The sequence below is a fragment of the Brassica rapa genome, chromosome A06 (assembly GCF_000309985.2).
Source record: "Brassica rapa cultivar Chiifu-401-42 chromosome A06, CAAS_Brap_v3.01, whole genome shotgun sequence".
NCBI classification, from domain to species: Eukaryota; Viridiplantae; Streptophyta; class Magnoliopsida; order Brassicales; family Brassicaceae; genus Brassica; species Brassica rapa.
In genome coordinates this window covers 6,209,912-6,230,871 of record NC_024800.2, presented here as the reverse complement: position 1 = coordinate 6,230,871, position 20,960 = coordinate 6,209,912, and the positions used below count along the sequence as shown (strand labels likewise).

General features: G+C 34.5%; 4 protein-coding genes across 5 annotated transcripts; 2 read left to right on the top strand and 2 right to left on the bottom strand.

Moving 5' to 3' along the window:
• Nucleotides 1–4,282: 4,282 nt before the first annotated feature.
• On the top strand, nucleotides 4,283–6,048 carry LOC103872350 (gibberellin 3-beta-dioxygenase 1). Its single transcript, XM_009150704.3, has 2 exons — nucleotides 4,283–4,988; nucleotides 5,359–6,048. The coding sequence occupies exons 1-2, from the start codon at nucleotides 4,495–4,497 to the stop codon at nucleotides 5,942–5,944; spliced, it is 1,080 nt and encodes a 359-aa protein (XP_009148952.1). The 5' UTR covers nucleotides 4,283–4,494; the 3' UTR covers nucleotides 5,945–6,048.
• A 431-nt stretch (nucleotides 6,049–6,479) lies between these two features.
• On the bottom strand, nucleotides 6,480–11,589 carry LOC103872348 (probable 2-oxoglutarate-dependent dioxygenase AOP1). Of its 2 annotated transcripts, XM_033273212.1 has the most exons (4): nucleotides 9,783–11,589; nucleotides 8,027–9,706; nucleotides 7,445–7,769; nucleotides 6,480–7,369 (listed from the first exon to the last, which is right to left on the bottom strand). In XM_033273212.1, the coding sequence occupies exons 2-4, from the start codon at nucleotides 8,407–8,409 to the stop codon at nucleotides 7,103–7,105; spliced, it is 975 nt and encodes a 324-aa protein (XP_033129103.1). In that variant the 5' UTR covers nucleotides 8,410–9,706; nucleotides 9,783–11,589; the 3' UTR covers nucleotides 6,480–7,102. The 2 variants fall into 2 exon arrangements, with proteins under 2 accessions (XP_033129103.1, XP_033129102.1); XM_033273211.1 differs by having other exon boundaries at nucleotides 8,027–11,589.
• LOC103872346 (ABC transporter G family member 40) lies at nucleotides 11,585–17,689 on the top strand. Its single transcript, XM_009150700.3, has 19 exons — nucleotides 11,585–11,907; nucleotides 12,023–12,143; nucleotides 12,244–12,332; nucleotides 12,462–12,546; nucleotides 12,633–12,792; nucleotides 12,886–13,016; nucleotides 13,097–13,771; nucleotides 13,848–14,164; nucleotides 14,321–14,481; nucleotides 14,575–14,678; nucleotides 14,754–14,910; nucleotides 15,000–15,163; nucleotides 15,242–15,574; nucleotides 15,660–15,950; nucleotides 16,034–16,117; nucleotides 16,200–16,333; nucleotides 16,407–16,634; nucleotides 16,719–17,145; nucleotides 17,273–17,689. Exons 1-19 carry the CDS (start codon nucleotides 11,585–11,587, stop codon nucleotides 17,528–17,530), a joined length of 4,242 nt encoding a protein of 1,413 aa, XP_009148948.1. The 3' UTR covers nucleotides 17,531–17,689.
• On the bottom strand, nucleotides 17,659–20,879 carry LOC103872347 (pentatricopeptide repeat-containing protein At1g15510, chloroplastic). Its single transcript, XM_009150701.3, has one exon. It carries the CDS (start codon nucleotides 20,402–20,404, stop codon nucleotides 17,810–17,812), a length of 2,595 nt encoding a protein of 864 aa, XP_009148949.1. The 5' UTR covers nucleotides 20,405–20,879; the 3' UTR covers nucleotides 17,659–17,809.
• Between the last annotated feature and the right edge of the window lie 81 nt (nucleotides 20,880–20,960).

Sequence of the window (20,960 nt, the reverse complement as noted above, 5' to 3'; positions counted from 1 at the left end):
GACATTTGATTCAATTAAAAAACTGTATTGTGATCTCTATTATATTATTTGACAAATCACTTATATTTGCACATGTGTCATCGTTCTCATTTTAATTTTTACGATAATTAATTATATAGTTACTCTTAATGAATTAAAAATATCATATCCAACTGTCATTATAATATTTTTTAATTTTTATTTCCTTTTTATATTATTTTCAAATATCATATATAATTAAAGAAAATATTAATTAAAAGAAAGAATTATACTTTTAAAAACAAAAAATATATTATACATAATATGATTTAACATAAAGGAAAATTTCAGAAAAAATAATATTGATACTAAAATAATATATTTCTTTTAAAACATAATCTTAATAAACATAATGTATATATATAAGTAATAAAATATTTTCCTTATATCAAGCTATATATTAAAAATCTCAATAAGATAAACTGACATATTTTTAATGATCAAATAATCACAAAAAACTACTTATATATCATAACTCAATATACTTTTAAGGAACTATAATATTATATCTTAGCATTAATATTTTTTTTTCTATTTTTAGTTTATTGTTTATATTTATACTACCCAACATTTCATAATAATACTATCAAACTAATTCGAATTTTATGCTTAAGATTATTTAAAATAATTTTCAGTATATCCTATACATCTAAAGTATAAATTACTTAGAATTTACAAAAAAAAATTGAGTTATTTTCTGCATTTTAATATCCTTTTATGGATTTTCAAATATTTGTTTATGCAACTATACATATTATTACTTTAGTTTGTTTAATTATTATTTTTTAAATCACCATCAAATAAAAAAAATATTAAAACATAATTGAAAATTTTAGAGAAAATTCAAACTCATGCAATGAATAGAAGTAATATAACTTTGTTTAATTGTACTTCAGTTAAAAGGAATAGATCTAACTCAATATACCCATAAAATAAATAATTGGTTTTACTCTAAACATTTAGACCCAAAATTCAAGACATAATTAAAATAACAACATATTATTAATAATATTATTTATTATTTTATACATATAAATTACAAAAAATTCAAAACATATTAATAAATAGAAATAAAATATGAACCAATTTTTACATTTTAGTTCTTTTGTAAAGTTTATTTATGTATGTGTTTTCAAAAGATTATCTTTATATTCATATATATATCTTTGATTTGATCAACACTTCAGTTTATTTTATTCATTTGACTCTCAAAACAACATATATTAAATTATACATAAACTTACTAAACTATATTTAGAAATCTAAAACAACAATCAAACTAAATGAAAAAAATAATAATTAAAACTTTAATTTGTTAAGAACAAAACTTTTAATTTGAGTTTAGAGAAATATATACAATCCAATATATCCAAATAATAACCAATACCAAATAGATATTATATATTTAAAATAACATATAATTATTCATTAAAAAAATCATACATACAAATTAAAAAATAATTATTTTTTAAAAAATATTAACTAATTATTACAATATATTTGTTTTGTTAATCTTTATATATGTGCATAAAAACGGGAGAGTCATCTAATACCGATGATAGACTTAAATTAGTACTTCAGTCTATGTAAACCTTTCCTTATTAAATGATAGACCAAAATTTATACTTTTCAAATTTAAAATAAAATATTTAATATTATTTTCATCTTAAATGTATTTGATTTGTAAATTTTGCTTATGCTATTTTTCAATTGAATTAAAGACGTTTGGTAAAATATTTTAACATTTAACCAAATGTTTTTAAAATATAGTTGACTATTATCGTTATTAAAAAGGCTACGAACTATTATAATTTTAGTATCTTATACACTTTTCAAATTCAATATATTTAAACAAAAGGAAATATATATAATCTATCGAAGATTTCAATTATATATATATATATATATATATATATATATATATTCTTAAATATAAATTGAAAATAAACAAAATTATTTAATTTATCTTAATTTTTATGTTTAATTAAATTTAAATTTAAAGTAAATATTGGTAAGAAAACAATAAAATATTAAATAAAAAAATTAAAATATAATTTTATTTTTATTTTTTAATTGTTGCACATAGTGTAAGAAAACACATAGTTTTAATGACTTTGCTTGAACATTATTTACTCACTAACCAGCAACACTTTTACTAAAAAGCATGCATGAACACAAAGAATCATGATGACAAAAAAAAAAGAACAGGAAGAATCATAATTCATAAACATAATTGCAATTTTTTTTTTAATAATTGTGGTGTAATCCTAAAAAAAATTTTAGGCCTAAAGAATAATCACCGCGAGATCCGTATAATTCATATTTTTTTTACCACTTAAGGTATTCTAGGTGGCCGGATTCAAACCCAGGTTACAACATAGCATGGACGCACCTGTATAGCTGCATTTTTTTGAGAAAAACCTGTATAATTTTGTAGCCTCGACGCATTGTTTGTTTGTATACTTTCGACATGGCTTTCTGCCTTTAGTCTTCAACTTGGCATGTTACGACGTCATTAGTAATGTTTGCTTAGATAATTTGTTTAATCAGTATTTACGCTTTTAATCATGAAAAGGTAATGTTATTTAATTCATCTAAATTTGATTTGTTTTCTTCCTAAGTATTTTCTATATCCAAATACTGAAAATCTATTTTTTTCTCCAAGCATATTATACATCCAGAAATCTTTCAATTTTTCTTGGTGGAGAATTTGAAGAAGATAAGCTATTTTGTTCTTTGCTGCAGTTAGCTAGATATTGTTTGAAGAGGACAACATTGGCCCTTTCTATTTTTGTTCCTTCTTTTGTCCGAGCCAAAAACACTCCTCGTTGTGTCTCCTCCTCTTACAATTATAGTTTCAATCAATCAACACTAATTTGACCACAGTCATAGAAAAACAAAAACAAAAAGTAACTTGTGGTCGGAAAAGTATATAAATACATAGTTGCGTACATAACTTACGTAATATACTGCATCTAATTTTGAAGAAACTTAGGATTTTTTTTTGTCAATAGTTGAAAATATGAGGAAGCGTATCACCAAGAAATTAATTGTTTGATTAAATTTACTCCAAATAATCAATAAAACAAATTAATTAGACAAAAAAACATTTGTCACTTTCTTTCGTTTGCAATGTTTGTCTAACCGTTTAAGGTCATAATCACATCTTATCACCTCGACACATTAATCGCTCTCTTAAATTCGTTTTTAATTAAAATGTTGAGCTTCAAGAGACGAAAGACAAATGTACTGCTCCATCCGTTCCTTAAAGTTACATATTCTAAAGAAAAATTTTATTTCAAAAAGATCAATTTTTTACATTTTCAATGCATGTTTTATTAACTATTTTTAAATTTCAAAAAACTTAATTGTATTAGTTAAATTTCTATTGGCTTAAAATTATAGAAAAAGATAAACACAAAAAATTATGTAAATTTAATCTGTTTTATTAAAACGTGTGAAAAATCTATAATATGTAACTTTAAGGAACGTATAGAGTATAATACATCCACTCCAGTTTAATTATATACTCTCTCCGTTTCTAAAAGATCTATGTTTTAGAATTTTCACACTTTTTAATAAAACATATTAAAATTTAGCTATAAATGCATAGTTTTTTGTAATTTTATATTTTTTATATTTTTAAAGCAATAAAATTTTTAAAATGCAATTAATGTTTTTAAACTTCACAATTTCTCATTATTAGTTGATAAAAATTGTATCAAAATATAAAATATTTATTTTTTTGAAACAATTTTTTTTCTAGAATTTGGATCTTTTAGGAACAGAAGGAATAATATACAGTTTGACAACCCATCAATTGATAAAACTTACTCCAATAATCAACAAAAAAAAATTAGTTAGACAAAAAACATTGGTCACTTTCTTTCTTTTACTATGTTTGTCTAGCCGTTTAAGGTCATAATAAAATTACACATTAATCGCTCTCTTAAATTCGTTTTTAATAAAAATGTCGAGCTTCAAGATGAGAAAGACAAAATGTACTAATATACCTCCCTTTCAATTTAATTATATACAGTTTGACAACATGTGTATATACCTTATCTTGCATAAAAAATAACAAATATTTTTTTTTCTTACAAAAGAAGGAAATGGCGGGACCTCCATAATTTTCTAGAGGTTTGGTTTGTTCGTATTGTATTTAGTCGAATAAAGTAGTCGAATAACCAATACAAATGCATTTCTTCTTTTGTTACCAAAAAAAAACAATATACAAACTCATCAAAACAAGAGCTTTAACATAAAGTTCAAAAAAAAATAAAAAAACAAGAGCTTTAACATGCTTTTTTTTTTTGCCTCCTCTTGATCTCGGCTCTACCACTATAAATAGACTGTCCAACACTTCCATAATCTTCCACCACAAAACATTATACACATATCTCATAAGAAAAATACACAAAACATCTATCAGATTTATAATTTACAAACTACAGTTAAACTTCTTTCAAAAGCAAGATGCCTACAATGTTAACAGACGTCTTTAGAGGCCATCCCATTCACCTCCCACACTCTCACCAACCTGACTTCACATCCCTCAGTGAGCTCCCTGATTCTTACACATGGACCCCCAAAGACGATCCCCTCTTGGACGCCGCTCCTTCCCCTCCGGCCGCAAGTGAAAACATCCCTCTCATTGACCTGAACCATCCTGACGCGGCCAACCAAATCGGCAGCGCATGTAGAACTTGGGGTGCGTTCCAGATCGCGAACCACGGCGTGCCTTTGGAACTTCTCCAAGGCATTGAGTTTCTCACCGGTAGTCTTTTTCAGCTACCTGTCCAACGCAAGCTTAAGGCTGCTCGGTCGGAGACAGGCTTCTCTGGCTACGGCGTCGCTCGTATCTCATCTTTCTTCAATAAGCAAATGTGGTCGGAAGGTTTCACCATCACCGGCTCCCCTCTCAACGACTTCCGTAAACTTTGGCCCCAACATCACCTTAACAACTACTGGTATATATCTATACACACACAACATTATATATTTATTTCATGTACTATATATACTTCTATACCTATTAGTTTGGTAATAACATGGACCATGAATAACAGAAGCAACAGAGATTTCGCCATGTCATTCAAATTTAGTGGAATTAAGAGTAACGAGCATAATGAAAATCTAGCATATTGGACCCACCTCAAGATTTGAAGATATATTTCTTTTAATCTTATCGGAGAAAACAAAAAGCCCAACTTGCTTTTGTTTTGTTTTTCCTATTTATTTAAAAGGTCGTACAAAATTTTAACGTATTTATATGCAAATTGTGTATAAATCTCATATGTACTAATTACTGGATCAAATTCGTATTTTCTTAATTAACAGCGACATCGTTGAAGAGTACGAGGAACAAATGCAAAAGTTGGCATCCAAGTTGATGTGGTTATCGCTAACTTCACTTGGCGTCAGCGAAGAAGACATTAAATGGGCCAGTGCTAATCCAGATTTAAACTGGGCCCAATCCGCCCTCCAGCTAAATCACTATCCGGTTTGTCCTGAACCGGACCGGGCCATGGGTCTAGCTGCCCATACCGACTCCACTCTCTTAACTATTCTCCATCAGAACAATACCGCTGGACTCCAAGTATTTCGTGATGATCTAGGTTGGGTCACCGTGCCACCGGTTCCAGGCTCCCTCGTGGTCAACGTCGGTGATCTCTTCCACATCTTATCGAATGGACTGTTTAAGAGCGTGCTACACCGCGCTCGGGTTAACCAAACCAGATCCCGGTTATCAGTAGCTTTCCTTTGGGGACCACAATCTGATATCAAGATATCACCCGTACCAAAACTGGTTAGTCCTGTTGGATCGCCTCTATACCGATCGGTCACATGGACAGAGTATCTTAGAACAAAAGCAACTCACTTCAATGAAGCTCTTTCAATGATTAAAAATGACATAGATGAATAACAAACAGTTTCATGAGATTATAATAATTTGTTATCGGCCAATTAATTTGATTAGAAGAAAATGTTGTAAATTAGTATTCTATTAATATCCTTGTTTGTCTTTAATTGTGTTTGAATTGCATTCCACATAAACAAAAACAAAAAGACAGGCGCTTCTTAAATCGTCCCATGACATGTTGCCACACTGCCACTAATGAGAATCTTGTTTAGTAATTGTGCAATTATGCGTTTGATGGTCCCAATAAATTCTTTGATTGAAACGCTAAAAAAATACTAAACATTAAAGACAACACAGCATGGTGTTATATTCAGAATACTACACAATTCATCTTGTTTGATTGCTATTTGTCAGATTGTCTGAATATAAAATGACAGAGCACATCTAAGATGAGGCTATATGTCTAATCTAAAAAGAAAACGAAAATGACCAAAACATATAACATTATATTATCTTATCTTAACTTTTTACAAGCAATATCTTCCGTCTCGATGTGTGCAGCAGAATATGGCCCATGTTTATGGAATTTTCCGTGTTGATATATCATTGATTAGAAATTAAATCAAACTATTTGTATAATTGAGACATGAAAAAGTTTTTTTTTCTTTTGTTATTTATTTCCACAACCAAAAGTGGATAAAAAAAAGATTTTTATTCACACATTGTAGTTAAGGCTCATGTTAGTCTAAGATAAGGCTCATGTTATTTAAATCAAACTACAGTATAACTTCTTTAAATTAATATACACTAAAAATCTTTATAAAATAATATAATTTTATAGTTTTAAATTGAGTTTTTGGTTCAATTAGTATATTGATAAATTAATATCTCTATAAATTAATAAAAAAATTATAGTTTTGGTGTAATCTCAGCATTATTAATTTATAGAAGTTTCACTGTATTTTGTTATTGAAGTAACCACTATTAGTTAAAGCTCATGTTAGTCTAAGATAAGGCCCATTTCCGCTTTAGTTGAATGCAAAAAAAAAAAAAAGATTTTTATTCACACATTGTAGTTTCAAATCATTAGTACACATTGTAGGTTCAAATCATTAGTTTCAAAGATATAATAGAGCAGACATGGTAGTATGGTACTAAATAACAAGATCACGAAAAGGATACATTTTGGTTGAAAATAACTAGGTTTGTATATGCTTGTGATTATGGTTCATGCGCTTGTTGAATACCGCAATAGACTTTGGTCATCGTACGGTGTGCCTTCAGATGAACGTCCACCGTTTCGTAGAAAGCTAGAAGTCCGTCATGGTTAAAGGGCTTGTATGCTAAAGGATGGTCCTTGTCCACCATCTCCTCTGGTGTCGATATCATCTCTTCTTGAAACGAGAAGAAACCAAATGAATACCTCATTTCCACGCTCTCCATCTCCACCTTGTGGTAACACGATTTGATTCTGTCGTTGCTCCACGCCTGATGATATATATTGGCGCACATGATTAATTTGACAGCACTATAAAACTTGAGTTGGTAGTTTTTAGTTTATACCATGATGGCGTCGCCTGCTATAACAGCAAACCGGGTTGGTGAAGGGATAAAAGGATACCAAACGTCCTCTTTCTCGGATTTCAACATGAGTCCAGTGATGTGGTTCTGATGGAGGATGGAGATGAAGCTCTTGTCCGTATGAGAAATGAACTTCCTGTTGGGCTCTCCATTAGGGAGTCTTCTGTATTTCAGCAACCGAAGAAGGTAACGTGATCCTCTTATGTGTTTCTCTGTATACCTCTCTAGGTTATAGCTTTCAAAGAGCATTCTTATCACCAGTTGCTCCAGCTCCGCTTGCATTTTCGCATATGCGTTAACAATTTCACTATAACAACATCGTTAACACATAATTATTGTTGAGTTTGGAAATGAATTAAGTATATGTGCACAAGTAAAATGCCACATTCAATTGGGTAATAATTGTAAATATTTCATTCACATAATTAATATATAAACCCTAAAATGAGTATTTATTTTAATCATGTTTTGCTTTCTTAAGTTTTTTTTTATATTATTTTATTTGTTCACATTCATAATAGTAATAAAGACTTCATATTAAATTACTTGATAAATAAGTAATACCAGAAACGGTCATTGTCATGATGATCAGGCCACATGAGACGGGAGAATTGGCGGCATTGTTGGATATCGTTGGCTTGGTCAATACCAAGACCTTCATGAACGGGCTGATCATCGGAGATCATGGTTATGTAGCCGTGTCCAGCCTTGTGGTTCTCGTTCGTTACCTTAACTTCGGGAGGAAGATCAAGTAGTTCCTTGGAAGCTTCTAGAACTGACTTGTGGAGTTCTGCTGGAAAGCTGTTGTACTCGGCCACGAACCAACCATGGTGTTCCATAGCTTCACGGACGCTGTTTCTCGTCGAGTTCCAGAGCTCTGTTCCCGGTTTCAGGTTCTTGTCAGAGAGGTTGATGACCGGAAGCTCTTGAGTTTCATTCCCACCCATTTGACTATCCTACACAATCAGAGTTACACAAATCATTAGAAAAATAAACTGTTATAATAAATGAATGCAATTGTTGTTCATAACATATGATACAATCTTGTGAACGTAAAAAACATATGATCCAATCTTTCTATTAACTAAGAAAATAAAAGAATTACGGAAATTTTACCAGTCTGCTCACTAATGTGAACTGATATTTGCCTAAAACTTATAGTTGTGAAATGGCATCGAATATGTGTTTATACTCCCGTTGAAAGATACTTCACTTAGTTTGGGTATAAGATGCTTTCGTTGACTTTTGTCTGTATTTGGGTGGGAGTCTTCTGCATTATTGGGCTATTATGAGGCCTACTCAGGTTAATTCAACAAAAGCCCGTTATTTTATTCTCAAAGCCGAGTGGGGTCCTTATTGGTCGACACTGGCTTTGACATTTCCCAATTTCTCAACTGTAAAGTGTAACCTTTGACTTTCTTAAGCCGCGGACGTTGACTACCGTCGGTTTGTTTTTAGGCTCATGAATTTTGGTTATGTCCGGTTTTTGGCTTACCCTTGTAAATTAGATAGGAGCAGAACGCTGGACCAATAAATATGATTCGCAACAACTACCAAAGAACCCATTTTTAATTGCCCTACCAATAATTGTTTCATTAGCCAACATTAATGCTCCACCAAAGCTATTTTCCGGTTAGAGACGTACCCTTTTGGTTGAAAGTTGAAACAACAGTCACCCCATATTTAAAAGGTCTTGATAAAATTGGATATAGAAACTTCCAAGAATGTGGCTGTGTGAGGAAGTTATATGAAGACCAACGTTGAATTCATCTTTGTTGATTCTACTTGAATCTTCGAATGAGACTAGATACGTTAATTACACGTTTTACTTACGGTCGATAACACTTTTTACCAATAAAATATATCTTTATTCAGTGCTATCTTGTCTAGTTTAATTAACAAATTAAGTCCTAACTCTATGGTACTAAAATCAAACACATAACTTCATCTTAAATTCTTACCACATAACATGAACTTAGGATGTGGGTTTAGCTCTAGAAAATCTAAATAAAGTATACTTGTAAAATATGTATATTTTGAAAGGTATTAGTCCAAGCGGGATACAATTCAATTAAATAATGGCGGTTTGGGAACAAGGAAGGGCCTTGCAACTTTAACTAGAAGCGTCAAAGTCTAAACTCTAAACGTATTAGGTATTTACAATCGTTTGATTTCTTCACACTACTATTTATTTCACGTATATGATATTATTCATGCTAATACAGTAGTATTATTATGTCTTAGCTACTTTTATTATTTAACATGTAATTTATTAGACGATGGTAATATACTTGATTATGTTTTCTTAAGGAATACTTACTATAGTACTAAAAATGTTTTTCATTAAGAGTCAAAATAACCAAAGAAGTTTCATTAAATAAGTAAATGATAATTGCATATATATATTCTATCAGTATTATCTATATATAAATAAATATTTATTAAAAGTTAGAAAATTTTGAAAACATCGATTTTTGAAAATATTTTCTACAACATTTTTTCTGAATTTTTTAAGAAACAGTTTTAAAAAAAAAAAATAAGAAAATCTTCTTGAATATGCATAATATTTTTTTTTGAATTTGAGTTTATGAATATCTTCTTGGATGTGTATAATATAATTCTAAAATGTTAGTTCAGTCTGAGCAAGTATAATATCTTCATAAAATTTATCAAAGGTGTATTTAGGAAAACTTTCATCAATAGCTTACTGAATTTTAATTATATATATATTTAATAAAATATTCTTAAAATTATAACATCTTCTTAGAATTTTCAGAAGATCTCCGTGAATTTAATATCTAAATTTTATAAATATATATACATATTTAAAAACATCTTCGTAAATATTCGAGAGATGTTATATATTGAATAATATCTTTTAGATATACATATATTTAAATTTAGAAAGATGACATACATATTTAGAGAAAACTGTATGTTACATACAAGAAGTAAATACGCATTCATAAAAAATTCTCAATTCAGGATTTTTTTTTTACAAATTAATTTTAAATTATATCATACACGTTCATGAAATTCTTCCAAAACATTTTTGAAATTCTTCTATATATATATTTAATAATTTAAATTATAAATGAGGATTTAATTATCATTTCTAGTGAAAGCTATATTGGTTATTTTGACTTTTGGGTGCTAATTTGGGAAAAAAATAAAAATCTATCAAGAATATTTGCCATTTTTCCTTCCTCAAAGTAGATATAGCAATTTTTTTGTAATAATTATCAGATTTTTTTAAAAAAAATATTGACAGGACAAAAATATGAATTTACGGATTTGATTACAGTTTTTTTGTTTACTTTTTGTTTGCTTGCTAATAATGCGTAATATGGTGTTCGGTGGAATTTGGACCATTTTTTATATTTTGTATCAAGGTTTTTGTACTCCAATTTAAGTTTTATGATCGTATTTATAATGACAAAGACAAAAAAAAACTGACCAAGATCATCGATGCATGAAGAACGTATGAAAAAGACATGATTATGTTTCAAAAACTTTTTTTGTTTGTTTGGCAATGTATCAAAAACCTTAAATTATTCAGTTCACACAATATGGTTCTGGTAAAAAGTTATAAAAGTGGGATCAAGTAATGAAATGAAACGGTGCTGTTTTATCATTGTCTTCTCGTAGAGATAGATATATTAGAAGTTTCTAATACCTTTAGGATCAAGGTTTAACGTTGGTGTATATATATCTACAGGATTCCCTTTCCTAATATGCTGCTTCTAGATGTCCCAGAGAGAGAGAGTCACCGCTGACGTAAGCTTTGTCCTTTTACTATTTGTAAATTCAAAGTACACCAAGGAAAAAGCGTAGAACGTCAGTCTCTTCGTCACGTTCCGTCTCTGATTTTTCCACCTTTAATCAAAATACATGCATGTGCTTATTCGTGAATAACGATATCTCTCCCTGCCAAATATGTATATATACGAGAACACATTCATTTCATCATTCATCTCACATTTCTCTTAGTTTTTTTTGCTCCATATGTTTGCATAACTTATTCTTTAATTCTTGATCTGATATAAAAACAAAAACAAAAAAGAGAGAGAAGAGAAAAAGAAAAAAAACATTTGATTTCTGGGATTCACTAATCCGAGGAAAATGGAAGGAACTAGTTTTCAGAAAGCGAGTAACAGTTTGAGAAGAGACTCCTCAGCGTGGAAGAGAGATTCAGGAATGGAGATTTTCTCCAGGTCTTCTAGAGAAGAAGACGACGAAGAAGCTTTGAAATGGGCTGCTCTTGAGAAGCTCCCAACCTTTGACCGTCTAAGGAAAGGAATCCTCACTGCCTCTCATGGTATCAACCAGATCGACATTGAGAAGCTTGGATTCCAAGATACCAAGAAACTGCTCGAGAGGCTTATCAAAGTCGGTGACGACGAGCATGAGAAGCTCCTCTGGAAACTCAAGAACCGTATCGACAGGTAAAAAGACTTAATCTAATCTAATACAATCTCTTTTTTTAGTTTAGCTCTCATTAGAAACAGAGGAGCTCTGTTTTTTTTTGGGCTGTGTACTAATTTTTTTTTAAAATGACAGGGTTGGAATCGATCTTCCGACAATAGAAGTACGGTTTGATCATCTAAAAGTTGAAGCAGAGGTTCATGTCGGTGGCAGAGCTTTACCCACGTTCGTTAATTTCATGTCCAACTTTGCAGATGTAAGAATGCTTTTTAACTTCTTCTTTTTTCTGCTTTATATATTAAAAAAAAAATAATCTAACAACAGTCTTTATTCGATTTTCGATTGTTATTTAACAGAAGCTACTGAACTCTCTGCATCTCCTTCCCAACCGGAAGAAGAAGTTCACTATACTCAATGACGTCAGTGGAATCGTTAAGCCCGGCAGGTAAAATTTCAGATTCCGTTATCTATTTCTATATTAAAAAAATTTGGTTATTTTATGAAAAGTTGTTAAAATATTTGAACTTGTTGGCCACTTTAAGAAAATTAAAAAAAAAAACTTTGCATTGTACAGGATGGCGTTGCTTTTGGGTCCTCCAAGTTCTGGCAAAACGACCCTTTTGCTTGCCTTGGCGGGAAAGCTTGACCATGAACTAAAGGTTCCAACTTTACCTCTTTCTCTTTGTTTCAGACTTTATTTGAAAATGGAATCAAAATATTAAACTTATCATTATTTGGTCTGTAGGAAACTGGAAGAGTGACATACAATGGTCATGGAATGAATGAGTTTGTGCCACAAAGAGCAGCTGCATACATCGGTCAAAACGATGTTCACATCGGTGAAATGACTGTTCGTGAGACTTTTGCTTACGCGGCTCGCTTCCAAGGTGTTGGTTCACGTTACGGTGAGTTATATGTTTTAACAATTTTCTCAAAAAAATTATTTTTGGTATATGTTGATTTTTGCTGACCATCACTTTTTTTTTGTGGTGCATTAGATATGTTGACGGAGTTGGCAAGAAGGGAGAAGGAAGCAAACATCAAACCTGATCCTGATATTGATGTCTTCATGAAGGCAACATCAACAGCAGGTGAAGAAACAAATGTGATGACAGATTATATCCTCAAGGTATAGTTTCATTCAAAGATTTTTTTTTACAAGAAAATTATCAAAGTCTTAGACTGAACTCATATAAGCTTCTTTTATAGATCTTAGGCCTTGAAGTCTGCGCAGACACCATGGTCGGTGATGATATGTTGAGAGGTATCTCCGGAGGACAAAAGAAGCGTGTCACAACTGGTGAGATGCTGGTTGGACCGTCTAGAGCTTTGTTCATGGACGAGATATCCACTGGTTTAGACAGCTCAACGACGTACCAGATCGTGAACTCTCTAAGAAACTATGTTCACATCTTCAACGGGACAGCTCTGATCTCTCTGCTTCAGCCTGCCCCCGAGACATTCGATCTCTTCGATGACATTTTCCTCATTGCTGAAGGTGAGATCATCTACGAGGGCCCTCGTGAGCATGTGGTGGAGTTCTTTGAGACCATGGGATTCAAATGTCCTCCAAGAAAAGGCGTCGCTGATTTTCTTCAAGAAGTGACGTCAAAGAAAGACCAAATGCAGTACTGGGCGCGACCTGATGAGCCTTACAGGTTCGTAAGAGTGAGGGAGTTCGCAGAGGCGTTTCAATCGTTCCATGTTGGGAGGAGAATGGGAGATGAGCTCGCTGTGCCGTTTGACAAGAAGAAGAGCCATCCAGCTGCTTTAACCACCAAGAAGTATGGAGTTGGAATCAAGGAGCTTGTCAACACCAGCTTCTCCAGAGAGTACTTACTCATGAAAAGAAACTCATTTGTTTACTACTTCAAATTCGGACAAGTAAGTCAATACCACCAACTCTTCTCATGTGTTTTGTATCTTCAAGGCAGATTCATGAACATGTTGTTGTTTACAGCTTCTGGTGATGGCATTTGCGACAATGACACTGTTCTTTAGGACAGAGATGCAAAAGAAGACTGTAGTAGATGGGAGTCTCTACACAGGAGCCTTGTTCTTCATCCTTATGATGCTCATGTTCAATGGAATGTCTGAACTTTCAATGACCATTGCAAAACTTCCTGTGTTTTACAAACAAAGAGACCTACTCTTCTACCCTGCATGGGTTTACTCTCTGCCTCCTTGGCTCCTCAAGATCCCTATAAGCTTCATCGAAGCCGCTCTCACAGCATTCATCACTTACTATGTCATCGGTTTTGACCCCAACATTGGAAGGTACATTATAATAATAGACTACATTTTGTCCCGCGCTTTGCGATTATATTTTGTTTGACAAACATTTTTTTTTAATTACATACACCAAACTACTAAATATGAATCGTTTGGTTACTCAAGAGTTGATAAGAATGAATGCTTCTTGGTTCCTTGCAGGTTGTTTAAGCAGTATATTCTACTCGTGCTCATGAACCAGATGGCTTCAGCATTGTTTAAGATGGTGGCAGCATTGGGAAGAAACATGATCGTTGCAAACACATTTGGTGCATTTGCGATGCTCGTCTTCTTTGCCTTGGGTGGTGTGGTACTTTCAAAAGGTATGTGCTCTCATCATGCATATACGTTTTACATCAAGTTTCTTACATACTCATATCAAAAGCTCAACATTTATTTTACTATTATCAAAACAGATGATATTAAGAAGTGGTGGATTTGGGGTTACTGGATCTCGCCAATCATGTACGGACAGAACGCTATTGTTGCCAACGAGTTCTTCGGACACAGCTGGAGTCGAGTAAGTATCCATCCCCCTATCATGGTTTTGGTATTAATCTTTTAGACGTGACTGATACGTTTGATTGTATTACAGGCTGTCCCAAACTCAAGTGATACACTTGGAGTTACTGTCCTAAAGTCACGTGGGTTCTTACCACATGCATACTGGTACTGGATTGGAACTGGAGCTTTACTCGGATTCGTGGTGCTCTTTAACTTTGGCTTCACGCTAGCTCTAACATATCTCAACTGTATGTAACCAATCATTTTACTTGATCACATCTCGGATACAACATTTTATTTATTTCTCTTACCATATGAACTTTCTATGTGTATACAGCCTTGGGAAAGCCTCAAGCTGTTTTAACGGAAGATCCTGCAAGTAACGAGACAGAACTTCTCGTGGTTGAAGCAAATGCTAATAAGAAAAAAGGAATGGTGCTTCCATTTGAGCCACATTCAATAACCTTCGACAATGTTATATACTCAGTAGACATGCCTCAGGTAACAAAACATCCTAGGCCCTTTGAGTTCTCATCAATCAAATAAACTTCCTACTAATCTTTGTTTATTTTACAACAGGAAATGATAGAGCAAGGGACACAAGAAGACAAACTTGTCCTGTTGAAAGGTGTGAATGGTGCATTCAGGCCAGGCGTCCTTACAGCGCTCATGGGTGTCTCTGGCGCTGGCAAAACCACTTTGATGGATGTTCTTGCCGGAAGGAAAACCGGTGGTTATATTGATGGCAACATCACTATCTCCGGTTACCCTAAGAACCAACAAACATTTGCACGTATCTCAGGATACTGTGAACAAACCGATATCCACTCCCCACATGTTACAGTCTACGAGTCCTTGGTTTACTCAGCTTGGTTACGGTTACCTAAAGAAGTTGATTCAAACACAAGAAAGGTTATTTTTCAGACATTACCATTTCCAAGAATTAAATGAGTAAATCGAAATAATGCTAACAAATGTTTTGGTTGTAATGGTGCAGATGTTCATAGATGAAGTTATGGATCTGGTGGAGTTAACGCCCCTGAGGCAAGCACTAGTGGGACTACCTGGTGAGAGCGGTTTGTCAACGGAGCAAAGAAAGAGACTGACCATCGCTGTGGAGCTGGTTGCAAACCCTTCCATCATCTTCATGGATGAACCTACTTCAGGATTGGATGCAAGAGCTGCTGCCATCGTTATGAGAACTGTGAGGAACACGGTGGATACAGGGAGAACAGTTGTTTGCACTATCCACCAGCCTAGCATTGACATTTTTGAAGCCTTTGATGAGGTATATAAACAAAAATCACTTTCAACACGAAAAAAAAAAAAAACTTTAAAACCATTTGTTCTAATATGTTTGTGTATCTTCAGTTGTTCTTGCTGAAGCGTGGAGGTGAGGAGATCTACGTTGGACCTCTTGGCCACGAATCAAGCCATTTGATTAACTACTTTGAGGTAACATAAGACATAGTTAATCAAATTATATTCTAAGTTTGTTTGTAGCGACATGGACTGAATATGTTTAACTCCACAACAGAGTATTCAAGGAATCAGCAAGATCACAGAGGGATACAACCCAGCAACGTGGATGCTTGAAGTTTCAACCACTTCTCAAGAAGCTGCTTTAGGAGTTGACTTCGCCCAACTCTACAAGAACTCAGAACTTTACAAGTAAGTATTTATATAATTCAAAGTCAAGACATTGTAGAATGTGATCTCACCAATATAACTTAATCTTTTGTAGGAGAAACAAGGATCTTATCAAGGAGCTAAGCCAACCAGCTCCAGGATCAAAAGACTTATACTTCCCCACACAATACTCACAATCCTTCTGGACACAATGCATGGCTTCTCTATGGAAACAACACTGGTCCTACTGGAGAAACCCTCCTTACACCGCCGTTAGATTCCTATTCACAATCGGTATCGCTCTCATGTTCGGCACAATGTTCTGGGACCTCGGAGGCAAAACGTAAGTGTAACCTCCAAGAAACAAAAACTTGACTTCCAAGTTCCAAAACAAACACTTAATTTTTTTTCTTGTTTTCACCTTCAGGAGAACGCAACAAGATCTATCAAACGCTATGGGTTCAATGTACACAGCTGTTCTCTTCCTCGGACTACAAAACGCTGCTTCAGTGCAACCAGTGGTCAACGTCGAGAGAACAGTCTTTTACCGAGAACAAGCCGCGGGAATGTACTCAGCCATGCCGTACGCTTTCGCTCAGGTGTTCATAGAGATGCCTTACGTCCTCGTGCAAGCGGTGGTGTACGGTCTCATAGTGTATGCGATGATAGGGTTCGAGTGGACCGCTGCTAAGTTCTTTTGGTACCTCTTCTTCATGTATGGATCGTTCTTGACTTTCACCTTTTACGGTATGATGGCTGTTGCTATGACTCCTAACCACCACATCGCCTCCGTCGTCTCCTCCGCTTTCTACGGCATATGGAATCTTTTCTCCGGCTTCCTCATCCCTCGTCCGGTAACTACACCAAAATCTTGAAAATTATCGTTATATAACTGTTAGTAATAAATTTCAAAATGGGGCTTGGACTTATTTTGTTATTACGTTTTTGACCCTAAACTTTTGTTTTGGTTTGGAAAAACAGAGTATGCCGGTTTGGTGGGAGTGGTACTACTGGCTTTGCCCTGTTTCATGGACATTGTATGGATTAATCACATCACAGTTCGGTGATATTACTACACCGATGGCAGATGGTACGAGCGTGAAGCAGTTTATTAAAGATTTCTATGGATTCAGAGAAGGTTTCTTGGGAGTGGTTGCTGCCATGAACGTTATCTTTCCATTGGCCTTTGCTATCATCTTTGCTATTGGAATCAAGAGTTTCAATTTCCAAAAGAGATAGAACATTTTTACATTCTTCATTATTTGAAAAATTATACACTTAGCATTCTACTTCCTGTAACACAAATAAAAAGACTTTTTTTTTTGTTTTGTTTTGTTTTGTTTATAAGCTATTCTTTCTTATTGTAATGATAATCAATAAAATTTAAGATTGAATCTATAGCTAATGTTACATACAGAACACGTTACAGACAAAACAAAGCCAAAATTTAATCTAGCTTTCCTTGTAATAACATTAACAATACCTTGATGTAATGTATTCCTTCTTTTTTTTTTCATTCTAATCTCCACATGAACATTCTCCATCTCTAAAGTGGTGGAAATGCTCAGCGTCTCTAACAGAGATCTCTCTTCTTACTGTTTTGGAGATGAACTTTACTGTATCATGGCAACTCTCGCACATATTGAGATTCTTTGTCACCCAAATCGGCATTCCTGGGACCGTGTTGATCAGACCAAAAGCAATTGCCTTCCTCTCGCTGTGTCCACAGAATATCTCATCTCTCGAAATCTCAGCCTCGCCCATAGAACTTGTTTTAGTGAGCCCACCCACTTCACTCATTTTCTCGTAGAACCTCTCTAAAACAGTGTTGATCTCTTTTGTTTGAGGATGGTACTTGTCATCGCTAAGAAAGGCGTGTACCTTACCCTTTACTTCCACCCAACTGCAACCTGCATCAACTGTTAGCCCGTTCTCTTTCATCATTCTTCTCACTTTAGCAACTTCTCTCCATTTGTTACAATCAGCATACAGATTACATAACAGAATGTAATAGCCAACACTCTCTTTGTCCAGCTCAAATATACGTTTTGCTGATAGCTCGCCGAATTTAATGTCACGGTGAATCCTGCAGGCGTTAAGCAAGGCTCCCCATACCGCTGGATCTGGTACAAGTGGCATTCTCTGTATAAAGCTGTGAGCTTCTTCTAACTCCCCTGCACGGCCAAGCAAATCAACAACGCAAGCGTAGTGCTTCAAGTTTGGGGTCACTCCATACTCCTCCATTCTGCTAAAGTATGTCAAACCTTCTTTGACCATTTGTGATTTGCTACAGCCACATAACAGTGAGATGAATGTAATCTCATCTGGTCTTACTCTGGACTTAATCATTCTGTCGAATAACTCCACCACCACCGAGCCTTGACCCCGTTCTGAATATCCGGTTAGGAGAATGTTCCACGATGAAACATCGTTTCTCTGGGAGTTGAACAGATTCCAAGCGATGTTCATCCTCCCGCACCGTACATACATGTCTAAGAGTGCATTTGGAAGAAAATCATCAAGCCCCACTTTTGTTCTCAGCACATGAGCATGAATCTCTTTCCCACACATCAGAGCCCCTATTCTAGCACAAGCTGCTAATGCAGCTGTCAATGTTATCGCATTTGGCTGCAGCGTCATTTTCATTTGCCGGAAGAATATCAACGCCTCAAAGCACCGGTTGTTGAGTCGGAGCCCTGCAATGATCGATGTCCAAGATATGACGTTCTTGCGGGGGATGTTGTGAAAGACGTCCAAGGCCTTGTCGATGCATTTGCACTTTGAGTACATATTAATGAGATTGTTTGCAACAATCACGTAGGATACGAGCCTCGCCTTAATCGCAAGCTTATGGAGCTCAACACCTGTGTCAAGATCACCTAGAGTAGCGCAAGCAGATAGAACAGCAGCTACTGCTATCTCATCTGGCTTCACACAATCTTGATCCATCATTCTGTAAGCGTCTATGGCCCTTCCGGGAAGAAAATTATACTCATAGCCTGAAATCATAGTGGTCCATGACACAATGTCTTTGCGCTCCATCCTACTAAAAACCTTTTCAGCTTCACGCCATGACCCAGCGTATAAGTACATCTGAGTTAACGAGTTGCAGACAGACATATCAACAGCGAAACCTGAGGTTATCACATAAGCGTGAATATCCCTCCCTAACCTCCCATCACCAAGAAGCTCACAAGCAGAGATAACACTCGTCATAGTCATCAAATCCGGATCAACAGAAAGCCCACGCATAGCAAAAAACAACTCAAGACCTTCACAACACATCCCATTCTCAAAATACCCAGAGATCATCGCATTCCACGAGATCAAATCCCTTCTAGGCATCCTATCAAAAACCAACCTCGCACTCCCCACATCACCACACTTCACATACATAGTAATCAAAGCGTTAACCACATCAATCTCCAACTCATACCCATACCTAACCACATGAACATGAACCTCTCTTCCTCTAGCGAGATCAGGTATACCTCCACAGGTTCTCAACACACAAGGGAAAGTATAAACATCAGGCTTCACACCACCAACCCACAACATCCTATGATACAAACACATCGCCTCATCGAAATACCCTTGCTTAGCATACCCACCGACCAACACGTTCCAAGAAAACAAATCTCTCTCAGACATTTTACCGAACACGTACCAGGCATCAACCAAATTCCCAAACCTCACGAACATAGCCAAAAACGCGTTACCTAACTCAACGCCCAAGCTGCTCATTGAACCCATAGCGATATCATAAACCTTGGATCCTTCTTCGTGCGCTCTCTTCCACTCGCACAGCCTCACCAAGGCCACGAACGCGTCTTCGTCTACCGTAACTCGCAGCTCCTGCATCGAAGCGACGAGCTTTATGGCTTCATCCAGCTTCCCGTTCGCGCAGAGGCCGTGTAATTGGGAATTGGAGAAGTGGGTGCTGCTGGAACTCGAGCTGAGGACTGATAGTCCTTGAGATTTTCTCAAGATGAGTTTTCGGATTCCGAAATTCCAGTGGAAATTGACGTTTCTGTGGTTACGAGATTTTCTATGGAAAGGTTTCGACTTTGATGGATTGAGATGGAAGTGAGGAGTTTGAGATGAAGACGCCATCGTCTGAGAGGCGGAGAGGGAAGACTATGGTTCATAGTACTGGTAGAGGTTTTACAGTGGGGGGGTTTTAAGGCGAGAAGATAGAGTGGACAAGACCTGTCTTAATTAGCGATGATCATTAGCTTCGAAACGACGACGTGTCCGCCACTAAATCAGATATTTTCATTGTTATTGGAAACGTATTCACCTCATATTTACTAGTAACAGTTAACACCAAAATATGTTAGAACTTCTAGGGTGTATTTAATCGTTTTTAGCACACTACCATGTACTCCCTAGGTTCCGCAAAAATAAAATTTTTAATATTTTGACACATTAAAAAAACATATTAAACTACCATAATAAATATTTTATGTAATTTTCAATAACTTGTAATCAATAATAATTTAACAAAGTCAATTAATTTTCTTCAAGTTTACAATTTTTTCATAGAAAACACAAAAAATACATCTTTTTAAAACATTTTTTTTCTAAAAAGTCTATCATTAAAGAACGGAGGGATTATTTAATATCGAATTTGAAATGATTTAGTTTTAATAAGATTTCAGATGATTTT

Coding starts and splice junctions, on each gene's coding strand:
- LOC103872350 (XM_009150704.3), top strand. CDS start 4,495: ATGCCTACAATGTTAACAGACGTCTTTAGAGGCCATCCCATTCACCTC. Junction 4,989..5,358: donor CATCACCTTAACAACTACTG/GTATATATCTAT, acceptor CTTAATTAACAG/CGACATCGTTGAAGAGTACG.
- LOC103872348 (XM_033273211.1), bottom strand. CDS start 8,409: ATGGGTGGGAATGAAACTCAAGAGCTTCCGGTCATCAACCTCTCTGAC. Junction 7,770..8,026: donor CATGACAATGACCGTTTCTG/GTATTACTTATT, acceptor ATGTTGTTATAG/TGAAATTGTTAACGCATATG. Junction 7,370..7,444: donor TAGCAGGCGACGCCATCATG/GTATAAACTAAA, acceptor ATATATCATCAG/GCGTGGAGCAACGACAGAAT.
- LOC103872346 (XM_009150700.3), top strand. CDS start 11,585: ATGGAAGGAACTAGTTTTCAGAAAGCGAGTAACAGTTTGAGAAGAGAC. Junction 12,333..12,461: donor GGAATCGTTAAGCCCGGCAG/GTAAAATTTCAG, acceptor TGCATTGTACAG/GATGGCGTTGCTTTTGGGTC. Junction 14,679..14,753: donor TCGGACACAGCTGGAGTCGA/GTAAGTATCCAT, acceptor ATTGTATTACAG/GCTGTCCCAAACTCAAGTGA.
- LOC103872347 (XM_009150701.3), bottom strand. CDS start 20,404: ATGGCGTCTTCATCTCAAACTCCTCACTTCCATCTCAATCCATCAAAG.